Here is a 17,238-nt window from a genome sequence, read left to right as displayed (position 1 = left end):
GTAACAGAGGTATGATCTGAAGAGGAACTTCTTCCCAATGCCACCTCTGTTCTTGACCAGCTCCACTGAATACCTTGCAGTACAACCAGGGAATTTTTGGTCTGCCTTCAGGCCCACGATTATCTTACCCCATTACACCAAGTCCCAGTTTTTACAAAGCAAAATAGAAGTCGTAAATACTTCCAGCAGAAACCAAAGTCCCTTTCCTGGTCAAGACCCATCCTGCTTCTACCCAAAACACAGGCTTGACATGCAAAAAAACCCCTTGTATTTAAGGTGCACACAGTATAGGCTTCTTGGATCTTATACAGGAAAACCAAAAAGCTGTCAACGTCTGGGCAGCAATGAAAGATGCTCGCGTTGGCTATATGTATTGGAATAGAGGGATCATAGGCCAAAACATCTGGAGGGTCATGAGTTGCCCACCCCTGATATTGAAGAAAAACAACAGTTTTAACTCAAAACATATTTATTAAGTGTACACATGGCAAGTTCCACATTTTTAAAAGTAGTCAGTACAAGATCGGGATAGTGGCATCTTTTGGCTCATGATCTCATCACTGGAAGATAAGGCAAGACCCTTTCCATGCAGGAGAACTGCAGTAGAGGAAGAAGACAAAGTTGTGTTTCTGTGTTCAGCTCAATCTAATGATGCCCAGCTAGAGACAGACGCCCACGATAAGAATAACAGGCTTCCCAGAGCGTGCCAAGAGGCTCAGGGAAGTAGCATCAATTTGGGAATGCTTTGCCTTCAGCCACGTTTCTTTTACCTAATCCAGGCTGGACAGTCAGAACAAGAAGTTTGTGTTTTTAATCAGATAGTTAACATGAGAGTTTTCCTCAAGGAAGATGAGCTTGACCCCAAGGAACCAGATTGTCATTTCTTCATTCGGAAGTATACCAATATAAAACCAAGTGTAATTTTTTTTTTAAAGAGTCTTTTCCTATTTCTCATTTTTGGGAAGTAGTACCCCAAACAGTTCCAAGCCCACAAGCAAAACCTTTGCCAATTCCAAGATCCGTCCATTGAGGAAAGAGGAAAACCTGGAAAGTGCCGATTAGCTAGTATAGGAAGCCTGACCAGAAGCATGAACGTGGCAAAATGCATGGCCCAGGACGGCCTTTTTCCTGCATGGCTGTCCAGTCCTAGTAACTCCTTGGCAGGGAGGCCTTGGAGATGCTGAACAGCTGGACCTGAAATGAGAAAGTTGCTAGTGTGCATGGTGGTGTGTGTACGAATGCACATGCAGTCAAACAAACCTAGATTTGGGATAAACTGAAGGCCAGTTTCATCCCTTGGAACTCTTCCCAAATCATTACTGCAGGTTATATATCATTCCAAGGGATGTTTTCAGAGGTTAGTGGGCTTTAAAACCATTCACAGAATCGGGGCAATGAAAGCAACCTTTGCCCACCTTACCAGAGGGCACCCCTCTCTGGATTAGTCAGCCCGGGCGCTCCCCAACCCATTTTGTTACGGACACCAGCCCCACTGGCATCACTCACCTTCTGCAGAACACCGAGCGCCGTATCCTAATGCAGCCTGCCCCTGCTCTGGCGCCTTCCAGATGACTTGGACTACAACTCCCAGCATGGCTGGCTGGGGGACGCTGGGAGCTGTAGTCAAACACAACTGGAGTGCACCAGGTTGGGGCTAGGCTGCCCTAATCCTTTATGGTTACATTTCCTATCCATTCCTAGATCTGTGTATATAGTTCACTTTTGTTCAAGTGGCGCATTCTCTCAGGCCAGTGTCCTCACCGGGAGGAGATCATGGCTCAGCTTCCTAGCCCAAAGAAACTGCCCTTGAAATAGCCACTTCCCTGCCCCCAAAATCCCTTGAGGAATAGCTCCAGCCTCAGGCAGTGAGATGACCTCCCCCTCCTGAATGAGAGAGACTGAAAAAGACAAGTAGCCATTCTTTTATTTAAAATCCATGCCATCGAGCATGGCGGGCCACCAGGGCTGTTCCCTGGTGTCATTCGTGACAGCTGTTTTAAAGTAGGGGAGACACCTAGCCCTGAGCTATTGCAGGGTCTTTGGCCTCACGGGTACAGTGGCTACATAGTCACTCAAATTGCTTCATGCAACTCGGCTGGCGTGTTGCAAGCACTTTGCGCCCAGCGGGCATGTTTCAGCCCTGGAAACATCTGTTGTGCACATCGGCAGTGGCATGGAGAAGAGCTCCAGAGGTGCCTGCGGAGCTGCTGAAGCAGCACAGAACGCCTTGGCATGCTGGTGATGGAGATTCCTCGAGGCCCCAGCAGGAGAAATGGGAAGAGGGCCATCGCCCGATTTAGCCCACCGCTGCTGGCCTCCCTTTGCAATATGCAGCCACCCGGGGCAGCTGCTTGTACTCTGCGGGGCATTCTCAGCTCAGGGAGAGCAGCCACGTGGCCTCGCTCACAGAGTAAGTGAGCCTCCTAGAATACGCGCCCCACCTCCCAGGGATGTTCAGCGGGTCTGGGGCAGACCTACAGGGGTTGACGTGAAAGCAGTTGCCTGATGGTAGGCTGTTTTAAGAAGCGCTGCTTTTAATGATGTGTTCCAGCCTTTCCCAACCTGGTGCCTTCAGATTGTTGGACTACAACTCCAAGCATCCCCCAGCCAGCATAGCCAATGATCAGGAATCCTGGGAGATGTAGTCCAAAATATCTGGAAAGCACCCGGTTGGGGAAGCCTAATGCAGACCAACCCTGAATTTGTTACAAATTTGCAAGGAAGAGAAGATGGCATTCCCCACTGCCCACAAAAGGCAAGAACGGCCATGCTGGATCTGACCAGACATCCATCTAACCCAGCCCACTGTCCCCAGCACTGGCCAGCCAGATGTCTTTGGGAAGCTCACAAGCAGAGTCAGAGTAACTGGCCATCCCCTCTTGCTTCTGCCCAGCCTTTGATACTCGGGAGACAGCCTGCCTCTGAATGTGGCGGCTCCATTTAGCGATCATGGCCAAGCACCATTGATGCAGCTCAAGACGTAAATTAGCACATTTACTGGAGAGGGAGGAGGCCTGTATTGGCCCAGTAAGAGAAGACAGCCAGGCGCTATACTTACACATCACTGACCAGGGACTCATCTGGGGAACAGTCCCTCGAGCTGGGGAGTGGGGTGAAGGCTGAGCCCAGGTGGCGCTGGGGGAGCCTCTCCAAGGTGGCCTGTTGGGAAAGCAAAGAGAAACCCAGGGCATCAGGTGGGAGGGATACTTTCTGGATGAGGAAGGAAGCAGCTCTGAATATCAGAGAGAAAGAAAGAGAGAGACAGACACAGACACACACAGGGAAATGTCCCCAGTGGAGTCATCCAAGGAAGCTGAATGGTGGGAGATTCAGGACAGATAAGAGGCAGGGCTTCACACAGTGCATAGTTAAATTATGGAATCGACTTCCACAAGACGTGGTGATGGCCACTAATTTGGATGGCTTTAAAAGGGGACCCGATAAATTCCTGGAGAAGGCTCTCAATGGCTACTGGCCCCGATAGCTCTATGCTACCTCCAGTATCCGAGGCAGTACGCCTATGTACGCCAGTTGCTGGGGAACATGGGTGGGAGGGTTCTGTTGCGCTCATGTCCTGCTTGTGGGCTTCCCACTGGGGCCTCTGCTTGGCCACGGAGCACACAGAATGCTGGACTAGAGAGCATTCTCTTCTAACCAATGTAGAAGAACATAAATTGATTCAGCACAATTTATGTTCTTAAGCTGACGCAGACCAGCTCAGAGGATTGTCTGTGTGGCACAGAATTGTCGGGCAGTGGCTGTCCAGGTTCTGCGGCAGAGAAGGGGCTACCTGATCCTCTTTTACCTGGAGATGCCGGGACTGAACCTGCGATCTTCTGCTTGCAACACAGGGGCTCCAGCACTGAGTGGCACCCCTCCTCTGAAGAGCGCTCCCTTCGCCTCTCCAGGAAATGGTGCAAGCAAGGACTGCCGTGACAACTAGGGGTAACTGAAACCAGCCCCCCCCCCCCGCTTCTTTCCCTCAGCCTTCTGGGAATGGAAAGATAACATTGACAACCCAAGCGAAGTGGAACAATGTGAACTACCACCCAGCTGCACAGGCCCAGCTATTCCCCAACTTGGACAGACACGGCTCAGAAATGCCGGCACGTCAGTCTCAACCGCCCCGTGCCCAAGCAGGAGTTCTTCTCCCCGCCCAACCTCAGCACACATACCAGCCTCCCCAGTACCTCATGCCTGGTGGAGTGGGTCAAACTGAGGCGGCACAGGCTCCTGGTGTGGGCGGAGTGACCCTGGGGAGGCCTCCAGCCTGCCGAAAACGGCGCTGCGCCCTCCTGCCTGCTTCGCTGGGGAAAGGGAAGGAAGCTTGTACCCTTCTCTGGGGATTCTCTGACTGGGTGAGATCCATCTGCAACACAAAACAGAGAGATCAAGGGAGGGATGTGATGCAGGAGCCACGCCTCCGCCATTTACAGTAGACATCCTAAAGCTGAGATATTCTATACAAGTAGGACCTCCAATAAAATGTTGCAGTATTGGAGTACTTCTGCTTAGTGTTGCAGTCAGTCTGCCATACCCTCTGCAGGGATACTGCACTCCATTGCCCTTCCCACCCAGGTTTTGGCTTCCTCTCCCCCACCCCACCCCCCTGACAGTATTCCATGGCTGCTGAGCACACTCCCAACTGTTTAAAGCTGGTGAATCACCCCCTCGTATTTTGGAAAACCTTGGGGCACTGCTGAGCCCACTGATGCCTCCCTCTTGTATGTGGGTCGTGCTGCTTTGGGTACATGAGCGTTGGCACTCGTGCCTGCAATACCAGAAAGAGGGGATGATCCCACAGTGCAAAATACATAGCTGTGCTGCATGCCAGCTTCTGTCACGAAGCTAAGACTGTACTACTTCAAAAATTAAAGCTGAGTTTCTAGTCCTCATCGATAGGGGAAGGAACGTACTCAGGTTAATTTTGGGGCTGAGAGTTACAGTCTTGGAAGCCAGAATGTAAATATGAATCCTCTATTTATCATGCTTGTATGCTGTATTTTTAAAAAAGGGGAGGGGCGATGGAATTTAAGTCCCTGCCTAGCCATGAAAACTCAAGTTTGTAGAGCTACAGTGAAGACACTTGTTGTTCAGTCGTTAAGTTGTGTCCGACTCCTCGTGACCCCATGGACCACAGCACGCCAGGCCTTCCTGTCCTCAGCGAAGCCACTAACTCGGCTCAAACAATCACTCTGGCTCAAACAAGCCACAGTGGCTTGTTTAAGCCATGGCGCATGTCAGGTGCCATTTGCCTAATTACCCACCCAGCCGCAGCATGGTTTGTCTGAGGGGGAAACAACCCTCAAATAACCCAACACCAGACCACAGTTTAAGCCACCATGATCATGCAAACAAGGCCGCTGTCTCACTGCCAAATCCACATGACATGATTTGGATGATGACAAATTGAGAAAGGTATTTTGTGCTCCACCTTCAGCCTTTTGGATAAGGAAAGTAAGATATTCTGTAGGAGCCCATTTCTCCCTTTAACACGTTTCCTGCTCCATACAGTCTACAGGAGAGCTTGTTTTCTGGGTAATACCCATGAAAACCCACATCATCACCACCAACCCCAAACCACAACACTCCCGTTTTGCTCACCTGACACGTAGCTCACCTCCTCCAGATTCGTCACCTCTTTCAAGAGGCCAACATCACCGTCTCTGCAGAGATCAAGGGCTGATCAGTCATTTCTCATGGGTAAACGGAGGACCCTCTACCAGCCCCCTGCTCCACCACAGAATCTGCACACTCATCCAGAGCTTCACCCCAGCACATGCTCCAACTTTGGAAAGGATCTGCGATGTGCACACCTCCGGTTGCATGCAGATTCACCGGAGCCTCTAAAAATACTGCTGCCCCAAGAGACCCCTTGGTGAGGCAGGCTGAGGACTAAGAAGCAGGCCTGCAATCCAGGTTTTGTTTTTTTTTAAATGTATAGGTTTTAGCTTATTGTTTTGAAATGTTTCTGAAGCGAGCATACTTGGTTTTTTGAGGGTGCCCAGGTGGGCCGGAGGAGCCATCGTCTTAAAAGGGGTGGCCCTCCTCCTCCTTTCTGTGAGAGAAGTAAGGGAGAATGCCCCACCATCCCACAGTACATCGCTAGGTGTAATCCAATTCCACCATCACCTACCACTGATTGAGTCACACTGCAAATCTCCACTTTGGGACTGGGTCTATCTATACTACAGGCCACCACACTTGACCAAATTTTTGTGGAATTTGGATTAGTCCCAATAAAGGTGTTGCCCAACTATGGATTTTGATTTTTTTCCTCCCCTTGGACTAGAGGAGAAACATCTTTGTTTTTGTTTTGTTGGCACCTGCAGTTTTTATAAGCATTTGTAGTGATTTTTTTAAACCCTGATTGCCAGATTAGAGAGAGAGTGAGAGAGTGCAATTTTTAGTTAATTAAAAGTGTAATTAGTCTATTAAGAACATAAGAGCCATGCTGGATAAGACCAAAGGTCCATCTAGTCCAGCATTCTGTTCACACAGTGGCCGACCAGCTGCCCACAGGAAACCCACAAGCAGGACATGAGTGCAACAATACGCTCCCGTCCATGTTCCCCAGCAACTGGTGTACATAGGCTCACTGCCTCTGGTACTGAAGGCAGCACATAGCCATCAGGACTAGTAACCACCGATAGCCTTTTCCTCTATGAATTTGTCCAATCCCCTCTTAAAGCCATCCAAAGTGGTGGCCGTCGCTATGTCCTGTGGTGCCACAGCCCTCCCAGGGGGAAGACCTAGGTAGCGGAGCCAATACAGGTTAGGGAGCCCAAAGACGAGGTTGCCGAAGGAAGGGTGCAATGAAGTGAGAAACAGGAACCCGAGGAAAGGGCCTAAGAACGAGGGGGTGCTTCCAAGGTCTACTGATCAAGTTTAAAATGGCATCGCTTGTGAAATGCAGCCTCGGGGGATATCACTGAGTGGCTTGTCTTGTATTTTAGATACTAGCAATGCAGCTCATTTAACAAGGACGTAAATGCTAAATATGTGTTGCCGCCCCCCACCCCCAGCGCTGCAAGTACGACGTGGCCATTTTAATCAATAGCTCAGCTTTAAAAATATTTTTTTCCAAGGTGGCTCCACAATTCAAAGGTAACAATAAAAACAAAGCAATCAAGTCAAGGAAACCGAGCTTCAGCTCAGGAGGAGGTCACCTGCATCGCATGCCGAAGGGGCTGGACTCAATCCCCGGCGCCTCCAGGCAGGACCGGGGACGGAGGGAGCGGCCCGAAACCGCGTCAGACTACCGGTCCATCTAGCCCAGCACTGCTGAAGCCGACTGGCAGCAACGGCAGTTAGACGCCGGGGTTTTAGGCAGGAGTTTTTTCAGTGCTACGGTGCTACGGCCCCCCTTGAGTACTGCACTTTCCTAGAACATTTAATACACATCGGCATTTGACGGGACTGTGTGTTTCTGGACACACGTCCCTACCCATCAGGGGTGGAGGTGATGCGGCAGCGTTGGGCGCTCTTCTGCTCCAGTCTGTGAGTGCATGTTTCTAGCGCTTTCCGAGGAAGTGGCAAAGATGCCAGGATGGGTTTCTGTTGCCTCGCTCTCAGAGCACTGTGGCAAACGCTTCCCAGTAGCCAGCTGCCTAGAAGAAGAACAGTACGGAAGTATACAGATGTTATTTACATTCCCAGCCCATCCAATGCAAGAGGTTCAGCGCAGGTAAAAATAGGTCAGAATGTTTCATGTGATATACAGCTAAAACCAGATGAAAAGAGATGTACTGAAAATGTAATTAGCTGCTCTCTTTTTTCTGGGTTTACAGAGAACTATTTCCTAGGTACAGAAAAGCCTTCTGCTTTCATTTGTTGCACATGACTTTACCTCCTTCCTCACCACAGGCTTGGAAGTCGAGCTGCAATTCAGCCATATGTTTACAACAAGGGTGTGACGGCTCAGGCCTGTGGGCCAAATTTGGCCCCTGGGGATCCAGTCCAGCCATTTGGGGATCCTCAGATGGCCCCACCACCCTTTCCCCCCAATTGTTGATGGTTTGGTGGTTCCCCAGCTTGAGTGCAATTCTCCTCCCATTCTAAAAGGCTGAAATGGCTTTGTTACTGGCAGGAAAAGCTTGAAGCTAAAACATGCTGGTATTTTTGTGTTTTGGCCCGGCTGCTTGGCCACTACAGGGATGTGACCCCCCCCCCCCACTTCTCCAACATGGAACTCAGGACGAGAGGTTTGACACTCCTGGTTTACAGTGTGCGCATGCGCATACAGCAGGCACAGAGGGCTGGATCTAGCTCAGCCTTTTCCCAAACTGCCCAGATGTGTTGGACAACAGCTGGCTGGGTTGATGGGAGTTGTAGCCCAACACATCTGGACAGCAACAGGCTGGAGGAAGGCTGAGTAGATTATAAGATGCCTATTAAGTAGGAGGAACATGGTCCTTGGATGAACCAAGAAGCTGAACACATCTGGGAAGAGGCAAAATCTCCAAGGAGAAAGTGCAAACCAGTAAACCAGACTGTGCTTACTTACCACCACCAGATGGGGGAAATAACAGGACACAGAGATGGAGGAAAGCCAACTGTGTACTTGCCTGCAATAGCCAACACCAAGAGGCTGGTGAGAGACTTAAATCCCAAGGAAACAGCATGGTTGAGCTCAGAGAGTGCATTGGCCACAACCAGGACTAGAAGCATGGCACGTGGGAGGCCGGGTATCTGCAGGAAAGTCATTATTAGGGCTGCCAGAAGGAAATAGCTGCCATGGAGGACACAGGTATAGGTGGAGCTCAGGCTGAACCCTGCAAGACAGAGGTGTGCATGGCAGAAGCAGAAAGCTCAAGTATCTTGCTTTTTTGTTGTGGTTTCAGGGGTTTTTTAAAGCCTGTTTTATTGCAACCTTTTATGCCACCTTCCAAAGCTTTGATCTGCCTGTGAAGATCAAGGACTGTCAGGAAACTGAACAAACAGGAATAAAAATGAATAGCTTCTCTCTTTCCATTTCCTTGTTCCCAAGAAAAACCCACCGTGCACAACTGGTAGGAGCACCCCACCTCCAACCAGCAAAGCCAAGACAATGGGAAGACTACTATCAATGTGAGCTACGGCATTTTAATGCACAGTGAACATCAAGTCTACATCAAAAATCGAGCACGGTTGCATGCATCCCACATGTGCTTGCTGCACAAATACGGGAACCAATATTTTACATGTCATTAAATATAAAGGAGCTAATCTCCCAAGTTTCTAGCCTTCACTGCTGGAGAGGGCGGGGGGTAGAATAAGCCCTCAAGAACGCTGTGACGGCATGGGCTATAGCCTGCACTGTGAGAAGAAGGAGAGCAAACCAGCCCGCCCCCTGCCCCCATGGTCCTCCCTCCTGCCTCCAAGTGAATGGCTGCACAAATTATGCAGTCGAGTTTCCCGCATTTGGGGAAATCGCAGGGGTCAGCACACCCGGAGTGCAATGGATGAGCCTCACCCTGGGAAAACCACCTTCTTTAGTTTTCCTGGCTTCCTTCAGTCCTGTATCTTCTAATTTTGTCATTGTCCCAGCTAACTCACTGTACTGAGTACACTGGTAAGACAATTACACGTGGAGTGAAAATCACGGCAGCAGACCGAGGTTAAAAGAACAAATGTACTTTCACTAAAGGTTCTGAAAAACAGCAAATAGTTACTACATTCCTAGGGAAACCACAGATTTTAAAACAGTTTTTACCTAGCTAACCCTAACAGCAATGTTTTAGTATATAAAAACATAGGGAAAGGCATCCATCTAAAACTTGTCTAGACTACAGGGTATTTATGTGATTTATCCTGATCACAGAAACTAGGTTGCATTGACATTTAATTTAGATTTTCTTTTTCGGCCAGTGAGCTCTGAGTACGAGGGCAGATCAAAGTTCACAGCTGTTATTTTCATAGAATAGTAGGGTTGGAAGGGGCCTACAAGGCCATTCTATAATTTATTTCTTCTCTGCAGCAGTGGCACCTAAGAATAGTAATTTTTTGCAACTCAATCTCGTTTTCCCAATTTGGAAGAGGATGAATTTGCAGCCATAACCCAAGAGTCAGGGCGGTGTCTACTCTTGTGCTAAATATCTAGGTAGTTTTCCCATTATTTCCTAGAATGCATTTGTTCTGAAAATAAGGAGCAAGCAGAAAGAATTGGTTACACCCATAGAGGCAAGGTGCAGGAACACTTTATAGCAGAGGTAAACTCCACAGATGCACCAGTTCATGAAGTTACAGAGGTTTGCTGGGCAGACCACCACCCTTCCTAACAGATTGTCCCACTGCCCCTCAGAGGCAGTTTTACCTGCCCAGCTGATGAACCTCTGAATGTGCTGGAGCCGCCCTTCCACCCTGCTCTGCATCCGATCCATGGTGTAGAGCACCAGTCCGAGACTCTCGTTCATCTTCCGAAGCTTCCCCATCAGCTCGTCGTAGTACAGGGTGGTCTGGTTCTGATAGGCCAGGAACAAGTCCAAATTGGTCTCTGAAGTAAAGAAAAATATTTTTAGAAAAAGACACTCAGAACACAATGGAGAGGCAGTCTGGCTTGGTGGTCAGGACATGGGAGAGGAGGATCGGGATGCTGCTTCAGCCACCAACCTATTTTGGAGTAGACTTCCTGAGCTCGCTTTTGGACTTGGGTCAGATCCTTAAGGATGGCTTTGTGTCCCTCTTGCAGAGCCGTATCCTGGTTATCTAGGTGACTGCTCACATTTTCTGCAGGAAGAGGAACACAAGCCACATAAAATAAAAAGGAGCTACAGGGCTCCACTGCTCAAGGGAAGGCCGCCCTGCTTCTTTTAGTGTTGGGTCATTCACTCTGCATACAGACAGCCTCCTTGGTAGGGCAGTTACTGACTCTGTCAGTAGGCTCAGTAGACAAAATTTCATTGTCACAATTCTTTAACGTCCTTTAACTCCTGTCCTTACAGAGGAGAGGGAGAAAAGATAGGGATTCTTCAAATTTTTGGTTTTAAGGGCGATGCGGACTGGAGTGTTCCCACATGACTTCTGCACAAATGGGGGAAAGATAATCAACCAAAGATTAGAGGATACCTGAATATGCAGTTCATTACAAAAATAGACTAGGTACATGAACAGCATTCAAATGCAGCCAGCAATTATCTGGAGAAATCTCTAGGGAGATGGATCCACATGTGAGGAATAGAGCAAGGTGGAAGAGGGGAATATAGGATATTTCGTTACATCTGTTCAGTCTGTTTCATGGATGGTCATGTGTCTTTCATTCCATCATCTGCTCATTAACAGAATTGGATTTGGGGGGGTGGGGGATGCACGAGAATTTTGTTCCACTTGTGCAAATGTGTATTAGCGCAAGTGAACATTTTCACAAATCCCCCCTCCAAGTAAAAAATGGTCCGCAAGTCCACGGAATCTGTGCAACGTGGAAAAAGGTGGTCTGCTGCGGAACCTGAACTCCTTTGAATCAGTTGTGAATTTCTCCGACATCCCTAATCTTGCTTTACTACACCCGAAAAATAGACACAGCAGGGATAATCCCACAGATCAGGTGGGCAAAGAGCTCTTTTCTGTAGGGTTAAGAAACAGAATTCCAGCAACAACCTAACCCCAGAGGATTTTGGGACATAGGATGGGAGAAGGTCAGAGCTAGGGAACCTATGCCCCGCCCCCAATGTCGGTGGACTACAATTCCCATAACCCGACCATCCTGGCAGGGGCTGATGAGAGTTGGAGTCCAACTGCACCTGGAGGGCTGCAGGGTCCCCAGCTCTGGAGCAGGCCTTGCAGGGGTGTTGTGCTGCATGAAGTTTTGACGTCCACTGAAGAGGCACACGACCACCACCACCAGGGCAGATGCTGCTCCGCTTCGTGCCCTCACCCATCCTCCGTGTGATGCCCTCGATTAGCTGTGCCACCTGCTGCTGCCCGCTGGCAATCAGGGCCTTCTCCTGAGCCAGCTGAGCCAGGTTGCTGTGGATGGCCTCTTCCATCTGCTCCTGGCTGCCCTGAAACTTCTCCTGCTGGGCCAGCAACTCCTGCTGGCTGCTCACCACTTTCTGCAGAGACTCCGAGGTCAGTGCCTTCAGTTCCTCCTGGCTGTTCTGTTGGGGGAGCCACAGAAAGAAATGTATCAGAAGCGGAGGGTGAGCAGCGACGTCGCGGCCCCCTCGGGAGCCCGGCTGCTCCTCCAGACCGCCCCCATACGCCCCCAAGGAGAGACCCAGAAGCCCGGATCCAGTTCGACAAACCCATTCTAGCAGTTTCCATCTCTACCCAGAGCAGCTCTTATAGAAAGCGATTGGGTCTTAATTCCCCCTTCAAGACCAAGCTGCCCACAAAATATTTTGCATCACAAGAGGGATATATGTGGTTGTTGAGAAAATCCATTTGCCCACAAGCTACTGTGAGGATGGCAGCTATGCTCAGAGGGAACACTTTTGGATGACAGCGCAAAGCGACAGCTGGGCATAGAGTTCAGCACATTAAGTAAGTGGCCTATGAAGCCTGACATGGTTTGGGACCCAGCCAGGTACTCCTGGAGGAATGCCTTTTCCCAACCAAGTGAGATTATCGTCAGACACCCTCTGCCAGCCGTCCCCACCGTCTGAGGAAGTGCAGCTGGCGATCCAGCTTCTCACTGGAGGAGACAAAGGCACTTTCTTGGTGGAGGCGCCCGTCCCAAAGAAACATGCCCAGCACTGGCTGAGATGGTTTTTAGGCACTAGGCAAAGACCTGTGCGTTTTCTCAGGGCTCTCCATTACTTTCAGTCTCTTTCATTCCTCTTAAAGATCAAATCTATTTTTGGGCTGCCTTTACTGCTGTTTTTGTCTGTGAATGAAAGAATGAATCCTTCAGCCACACGGCACAGCCGCCGCCACCACAGCTCCATGTTCCGCACTCGAGGACCATGGCACTACAAGACCCAGTTCCTCATTCAGCCGCCCACCCTCACTGACCAAGCCCGAGACCCTGGAAGCTCCGAGACTTTTGCCGCTGCACTACAGACCTTCAGCATCCGCATCGTTTCCAGTTGGCTGACAGCGGAAGAGACGAGGGTGTTGACCGTGTGCTCTGCCCGGCGCTTGAACTGCATCTGGCGGGTGGCATAGCAGACTGCGCGGGCACGGTTGCTCACGATGTGGTAAGCGTTCCAGGTGTCTGGATCCATCCCAGCCGTGCATTCCGCCAGGGTCTGTCGGAGGGACAGCGAGAGTGGGACCGGGATTGCACGATCAGCGTGGCTATCAGACAACTCATCTGAGACAATGAGAGTCAGGCACCGTTATAAGTTTGCCCCACCCCTCAAAGTTAGGGAGGAGGAATGCTGTGTGGGGATTCAATTGCAGCCCCAGAAGTAACAGCACCTAATGGCGCCTTGATAAGCAAGGTATTTATTTACAACATTTGTATACTGCTCCACATCCATACAGATTCTGGAGCAGTGAACAACAAGGGATAAAATGAACAAAAGATAAAAAGAATAAAACATGATATTAAAATTATTCTTTAAAAAACAGAGTGCCAATAAAACTGAGGCTGGTTAGCCAAGGAAGGCTTCCTGGAGGAGAGATGTTTTCAGGAGGTGCCAAAAACAACCCACTGTTGGTGGCTGCCTGAGCTCCAGAGACAGGGGGTTCCATGGGAAGGGAGCCACCACACAGAAGGCTCTTCTCTGGGTGGACTCCAGTTACGCCATAGGTCCATATGGAACCACCAGGAGCAGGCCCTCCAAGGACCAGGCAGGTTAGTAAGGGAGAAATATAAATATAAGGTTTAAAATACTTTACATGTTACAGGTGCCACCCCTGGTTACTCAGCTGCCGGTATTTTCTGAACTCTTCATTGCCGTTATATGGTATTGTTTTGTACATGGCCTAAACATTACTATTAGTGTAGGCAATTCATAAATATTATTAAATAAATAATGATGTGGCTTTATCCTGCCTGCTGCAGTACATTAAAGCAAGGAGATGCAATAGGGACAGCCCTGTGAACAGAGCTATGGTGCTGCCCATGCCTGCATCTGTTGCCGTGGTGACCAGGGCTGGCCCTATAACATCGTAAGGAGATTCCCACACTTGGCTCCTTACCATGTCCACAGTGCACAGGTAAGTCCGTCGACCTTCAATGCTGGCCTGACAGTTGAACAGGGACACGCCCAGCTTGGCCAGCTCCTCTTCCATCAGGTCTGTGCAAGACGACCGGAGCTGTGCGATAACCTAGCAGCAAAGACAAAAGCAGCGGGAAAGATCTGTTCTCCCACTTCCTACATCACTTCCCAGTGTGAAAGGGAATTTAAACTTGCTACTTGTAAATCTGAAGCAATCAAAAGCGTTTTCCTCATGCCTTTCCCTCAAGGATGGACAATTGGAGGCATTTCAACGAAAACATTTTATTCTAGAGTTACCCATGCTCCATAATAAGAGCGCGTACTGCTAGTAAAAGAACGTTTCTGGAAACATCCCCCACATCCTGCTGTATATCAATGGAGTGTTCAGGTTTAAGGCTGGCCAGCCCCACACCTAAATGAGCCCTTTAGCACTATGTAATGCAGTGGAGGAAGTTTCAGGGTCATGGGGGAGAAAAGAGATCTGTTTCCCTCCTGCCCCAGACAGCTCTACAATGCTCATATTCCAGTTTGGTTAGAGCTCTGAGGAGGAACACTTCTGAAGAGGGGTCCGGGGTGCGCTGCAACATTTTGTTGTGGTGCCCCCCTCTGTTTGGCAACATTCGCAGGAACTGAGTAGAAACGTCTACACCTCTTTCAGCCTGAGGGCCAAATCCCACGTTGGGGAAGTTTTCAGGAGCCATGTTTCAGTGGTGGATGGGACTAGATGTACAGATTTTGCAAAATCTGTTTTGTCTGCATTCTGCAGATTTTCAGGTGCCTTTCATTCCATCACTTGCTCATTGACAGAATCATTTTTTCCCGATTTCCCAAATTTGCGCAAATTTGCACTTGCAAAAATGCACAAATCCCCCACTCAATGCATTTTTCATGCTGTAGCCTCTGGGGGAAATGCACATTTTCAGCTGGTGTGCTTGAATTTCACATATTTTTCTACATCTAAATTTGCATAGAATTCCAAAAAGTAAAAAAATGCAACTCCATGCAACTCTAGAAAAGCCGGTCTTCTGAGGAACTGGCAGGTAGGATTCATAGATATCCAAACTCATTTGATTCCATTGCGGATTTCTCCAACATCCCTTGGTGAAGGCAAAATGGGTGGGGCCAAACACCAAGAACACCAGCATAGTTTCGCTTAAAGCTCTCACTGCCAGGAACTAAGGCTCAAGAGAGGGATTTCAACCTTTTAGAATGGGGAATAAACTGCACAAAAGCCAGGAAGCCGAATGATCAGCCATCAGGAAAAGGGGCGGGGGCTGGCCAAGGGAAGGGGCGGGGCCATCTGGGGAACCACAGAGAGCTGGATTTGGCCCACAGGCCTGGGGTTGAACACTCTTGACCTAAGCCTATTCCCAGGTGCTTCTAATCACCAAAGACAGAATGACTACTACAGCCTTCTCCATCCTAGTGTCTTCCAGATGCTTTGAACTTAAACTCCCATCAGCCCTAGCTGGGATGGCCAATGGTCAGGAATGCTGGGAACTGTAGTCCAAAACATCTGGAGGACACCAGGATGGGGAAGGCTGGACTAATATATCCACTTTAGAAAGCAGAGCAGGGAAGTCTGGGATAGCCTCCCATGATTACCCTAAACATGAGCCTCGTCGTAGGGAACAGACCCCTGTATTATAAAGCACAGGGAAACCTTATGGTGACAGGAGTCCAAGGGTGACAGATCCAACTGCCGGGCCTCAGCCAAAAACTTTTCATCTGCTGTGGTCATCTCAAAAGGAGCATGCGGAAGACTTCCCGAGTCTGGAACAGCTGTTGGCTCACTAGCTGTTGGCTCTGGGACAGCTACTGGGGTTGCACTTCGAGTGAGCCAGCCAAAAAACCCAGAGGAAGGGGCGATGACCCCGAGCAGAAGTGGGAGGAAGAGGGCTGAGCGATCAAAGGGTAGCATCTTCAGAGGATACCCTGAAAGAGAGAAACAGATGCTACAGCAAGGCCATGGGGAAAGGGAAGTCCCTTTGGCAGGCCTCCCACGCCCATTCCAAAACACAGCAGTCATGCTGCGCTGCATTGGCATGCACATTTATGGACCTTTCTTCTTCCACATATGGAAGATGGCTCACTTTTTTCTCACCTCCCTGAGGGTGGGGCTGGTTTGGGGTTTGTTTTTTAGCTCAAGCTACTCATAGTCATTCTCATTCTCTCTTGGTCCCATATACTTACTATTAGTCTATATTTTCTTGTTAGCCGCCTTGAGTGCCATTTTTCGGTAAAAAGGTAGGATATAAATTAATTAAGTGAATAAAAGCTGAAGTCAACCCCCCCCTGCTGCCCCGCTCCAAAACTGGCATTTGGCTTCAAACATAACTCAAGATGTTAAAAATCCCCGTTTTCGGAGTAGCAAGTTGTCAGTTAGAGCTTGGAAACGCAAGAACCCGAGGGAACCAGTGCAGGGCGTTTGGGCGACCGTGGGGGGGGGGGGTAGGGAAAGCGGCCATCACCGACGCAATGGCCCACGCTGCTGCGCGGGTCGCCACATCCCCCCGCAACCCCCACTGCGAGCCGCGGGGCTTCCCTTCCCCCGTGGTCGCCCAAACCCGGACTCTACGTCTTACAGCGGGGGACGGGATGCCCCGCGCAGGGGCCGAACACACAGCGAGAGGGGGCACCAGCCGAGGCGCCGGGGCTGCTCCTCACCCCGCTCGACAAGCTGCTGCTTGGACGAGGCCGCCGCCCCGCTGAAGGCTGCGCCCGGGAGGAGGCCCCTGCGCCCGCCTTCGCAGGAGACGAGGCTCCAGCTGCCCCGGCCGCGCCGACGGCTGCGTTTCCGCTGCGCTGGTCCGCCTTGCGCTGCGCCACGGCGGGGCGCCCACGCGGGGCGGGCCTGCGCCTAACGTCATGCTCATCCATCCCTCGCAAAGCTCGGAAACAGCCCGACGAGCCCCGCAGGAGGGCCAGGAAACGCCGCCCCGCCCCGCCCCGCCCCGCCCCCTCGCACCTGCCTCGCCCGCGCCGCGCTCCAGATCTCGCGGCCCGGCGCGCCGCGAAGGCGCTTATGGAAACATCTGGCGGTGACGTCACGAGCCGCTCAGCCAACCGGCGGCTCCCCTTCTCCTCCAGCGTCGGCCAAGCGGCCGGGGGAGGAAGGATGAATGGCCGCGCTCCGGGCGGCAGGGCCAACCGC

At 50.4% G+C, this 17,238-nt stretch overlaps 1 protein-coding gene across 4 annotated transcripts; it reads right to left on the bottom strand.

Annotated features, from left to right (window-relative positions):
- Positions 1 to 454: 454 nt before the first annotated feature.
- Positions 455 to 17,182, bottom strand: LOC146346499 (protein brambleberry-like). Of its 4 annotated transcripts, none has more exons than XM_084848579.1 (13): positions 17,053 to 17,182; positions 15,690 to 16,019; positions 14,065 to 14,193; positions 12,981 to 13,166; positions 11,852 to 12,074; positions 10,591 to 10,707; positions 10,295 to 10,474; positions 8,564 to 8,774; positions 7,448 to 7,606; positions 5,605 to 5,666; positions 4,191 to 4,369; positions 3,059 to 3,159; positions 455 to 1,194 (listed from the first exon to the last, which is right to left on the bottom strand). In XM_084848579.1, exons 2-13 carry the CDS (start codon positions 15,696 to 15,698, stop codon positions 1,059 to 1,061), a joined length of 1,692 nt encoding a protein of 563 aa, XP_084704705.1. In that variant the 5' UTR covers positions 15,699 to 16,019; positions 17,053 to 17,182; the 3' UTR covers positions 455 to 1,058. The 4 variants fall into 4 exon arrangements, with proteins under 4 accessions (XP_084704705.1, XP_084704704.1, XP_084704703.1 ...); XM_084848578.1 differs by having other exon boundaries at positions 15,748 to 16,019; positions 17,053 to 17,124; XM_084848577.1 differs by lacking the exon at positions 17,053 to 17,182 and adding an exon at positions 16,752 to 16,989 and having other exon boundaries at positions 15,748 to 16,019.
- Between the last annotated feature and the right edge of the window lie 56 nt (positions 17,183 to 17,238).

The sequence above is a fragment of the Heloderma suspectum genome, chromosome 4 (assembly GCF_057233095.1).
Source record: "Heloderma suspectum isolate Gila_16-S chromosome 4, 16-S_ref, whole genome shotgun sequence".
NCBI lineage: Eukaryota > Metazoa > Chordata > Lepidosauria > Squamata > Helodermatidae > Heloderma > Heloderma suspectum.
The sequence above is the reverse complement of the archived record's forward strand: the minus strand, read 5'-3'. Positions and strand labels throughout refer to the sequence as shown.

Bases quoted from the DNA above. Each gene is read 5' to 3' on its own strand.
- LOC146346499 (XM_084848576.1), bottom strand. From the start codon at position 16,137: ATGTGCATGCCAATGCAGCGCAGCATGACTGCTGTGTTTTGGAATGGG. The intron at 12,075-12,980 runs GTCTGTAGTGCA...CTCCCCCAACAG, and splicing joins AAACGATGCGGATGCTGAAG to AACAGCCAGGAGGAACTGAA. The intron at 10,708-11,851 runs GTGAGGGCACGA...CTCTTCCTGCAG, and splicing joins GGGCATCACACGGAGGATGG to AAAATGTGAGCAGTCACCTA.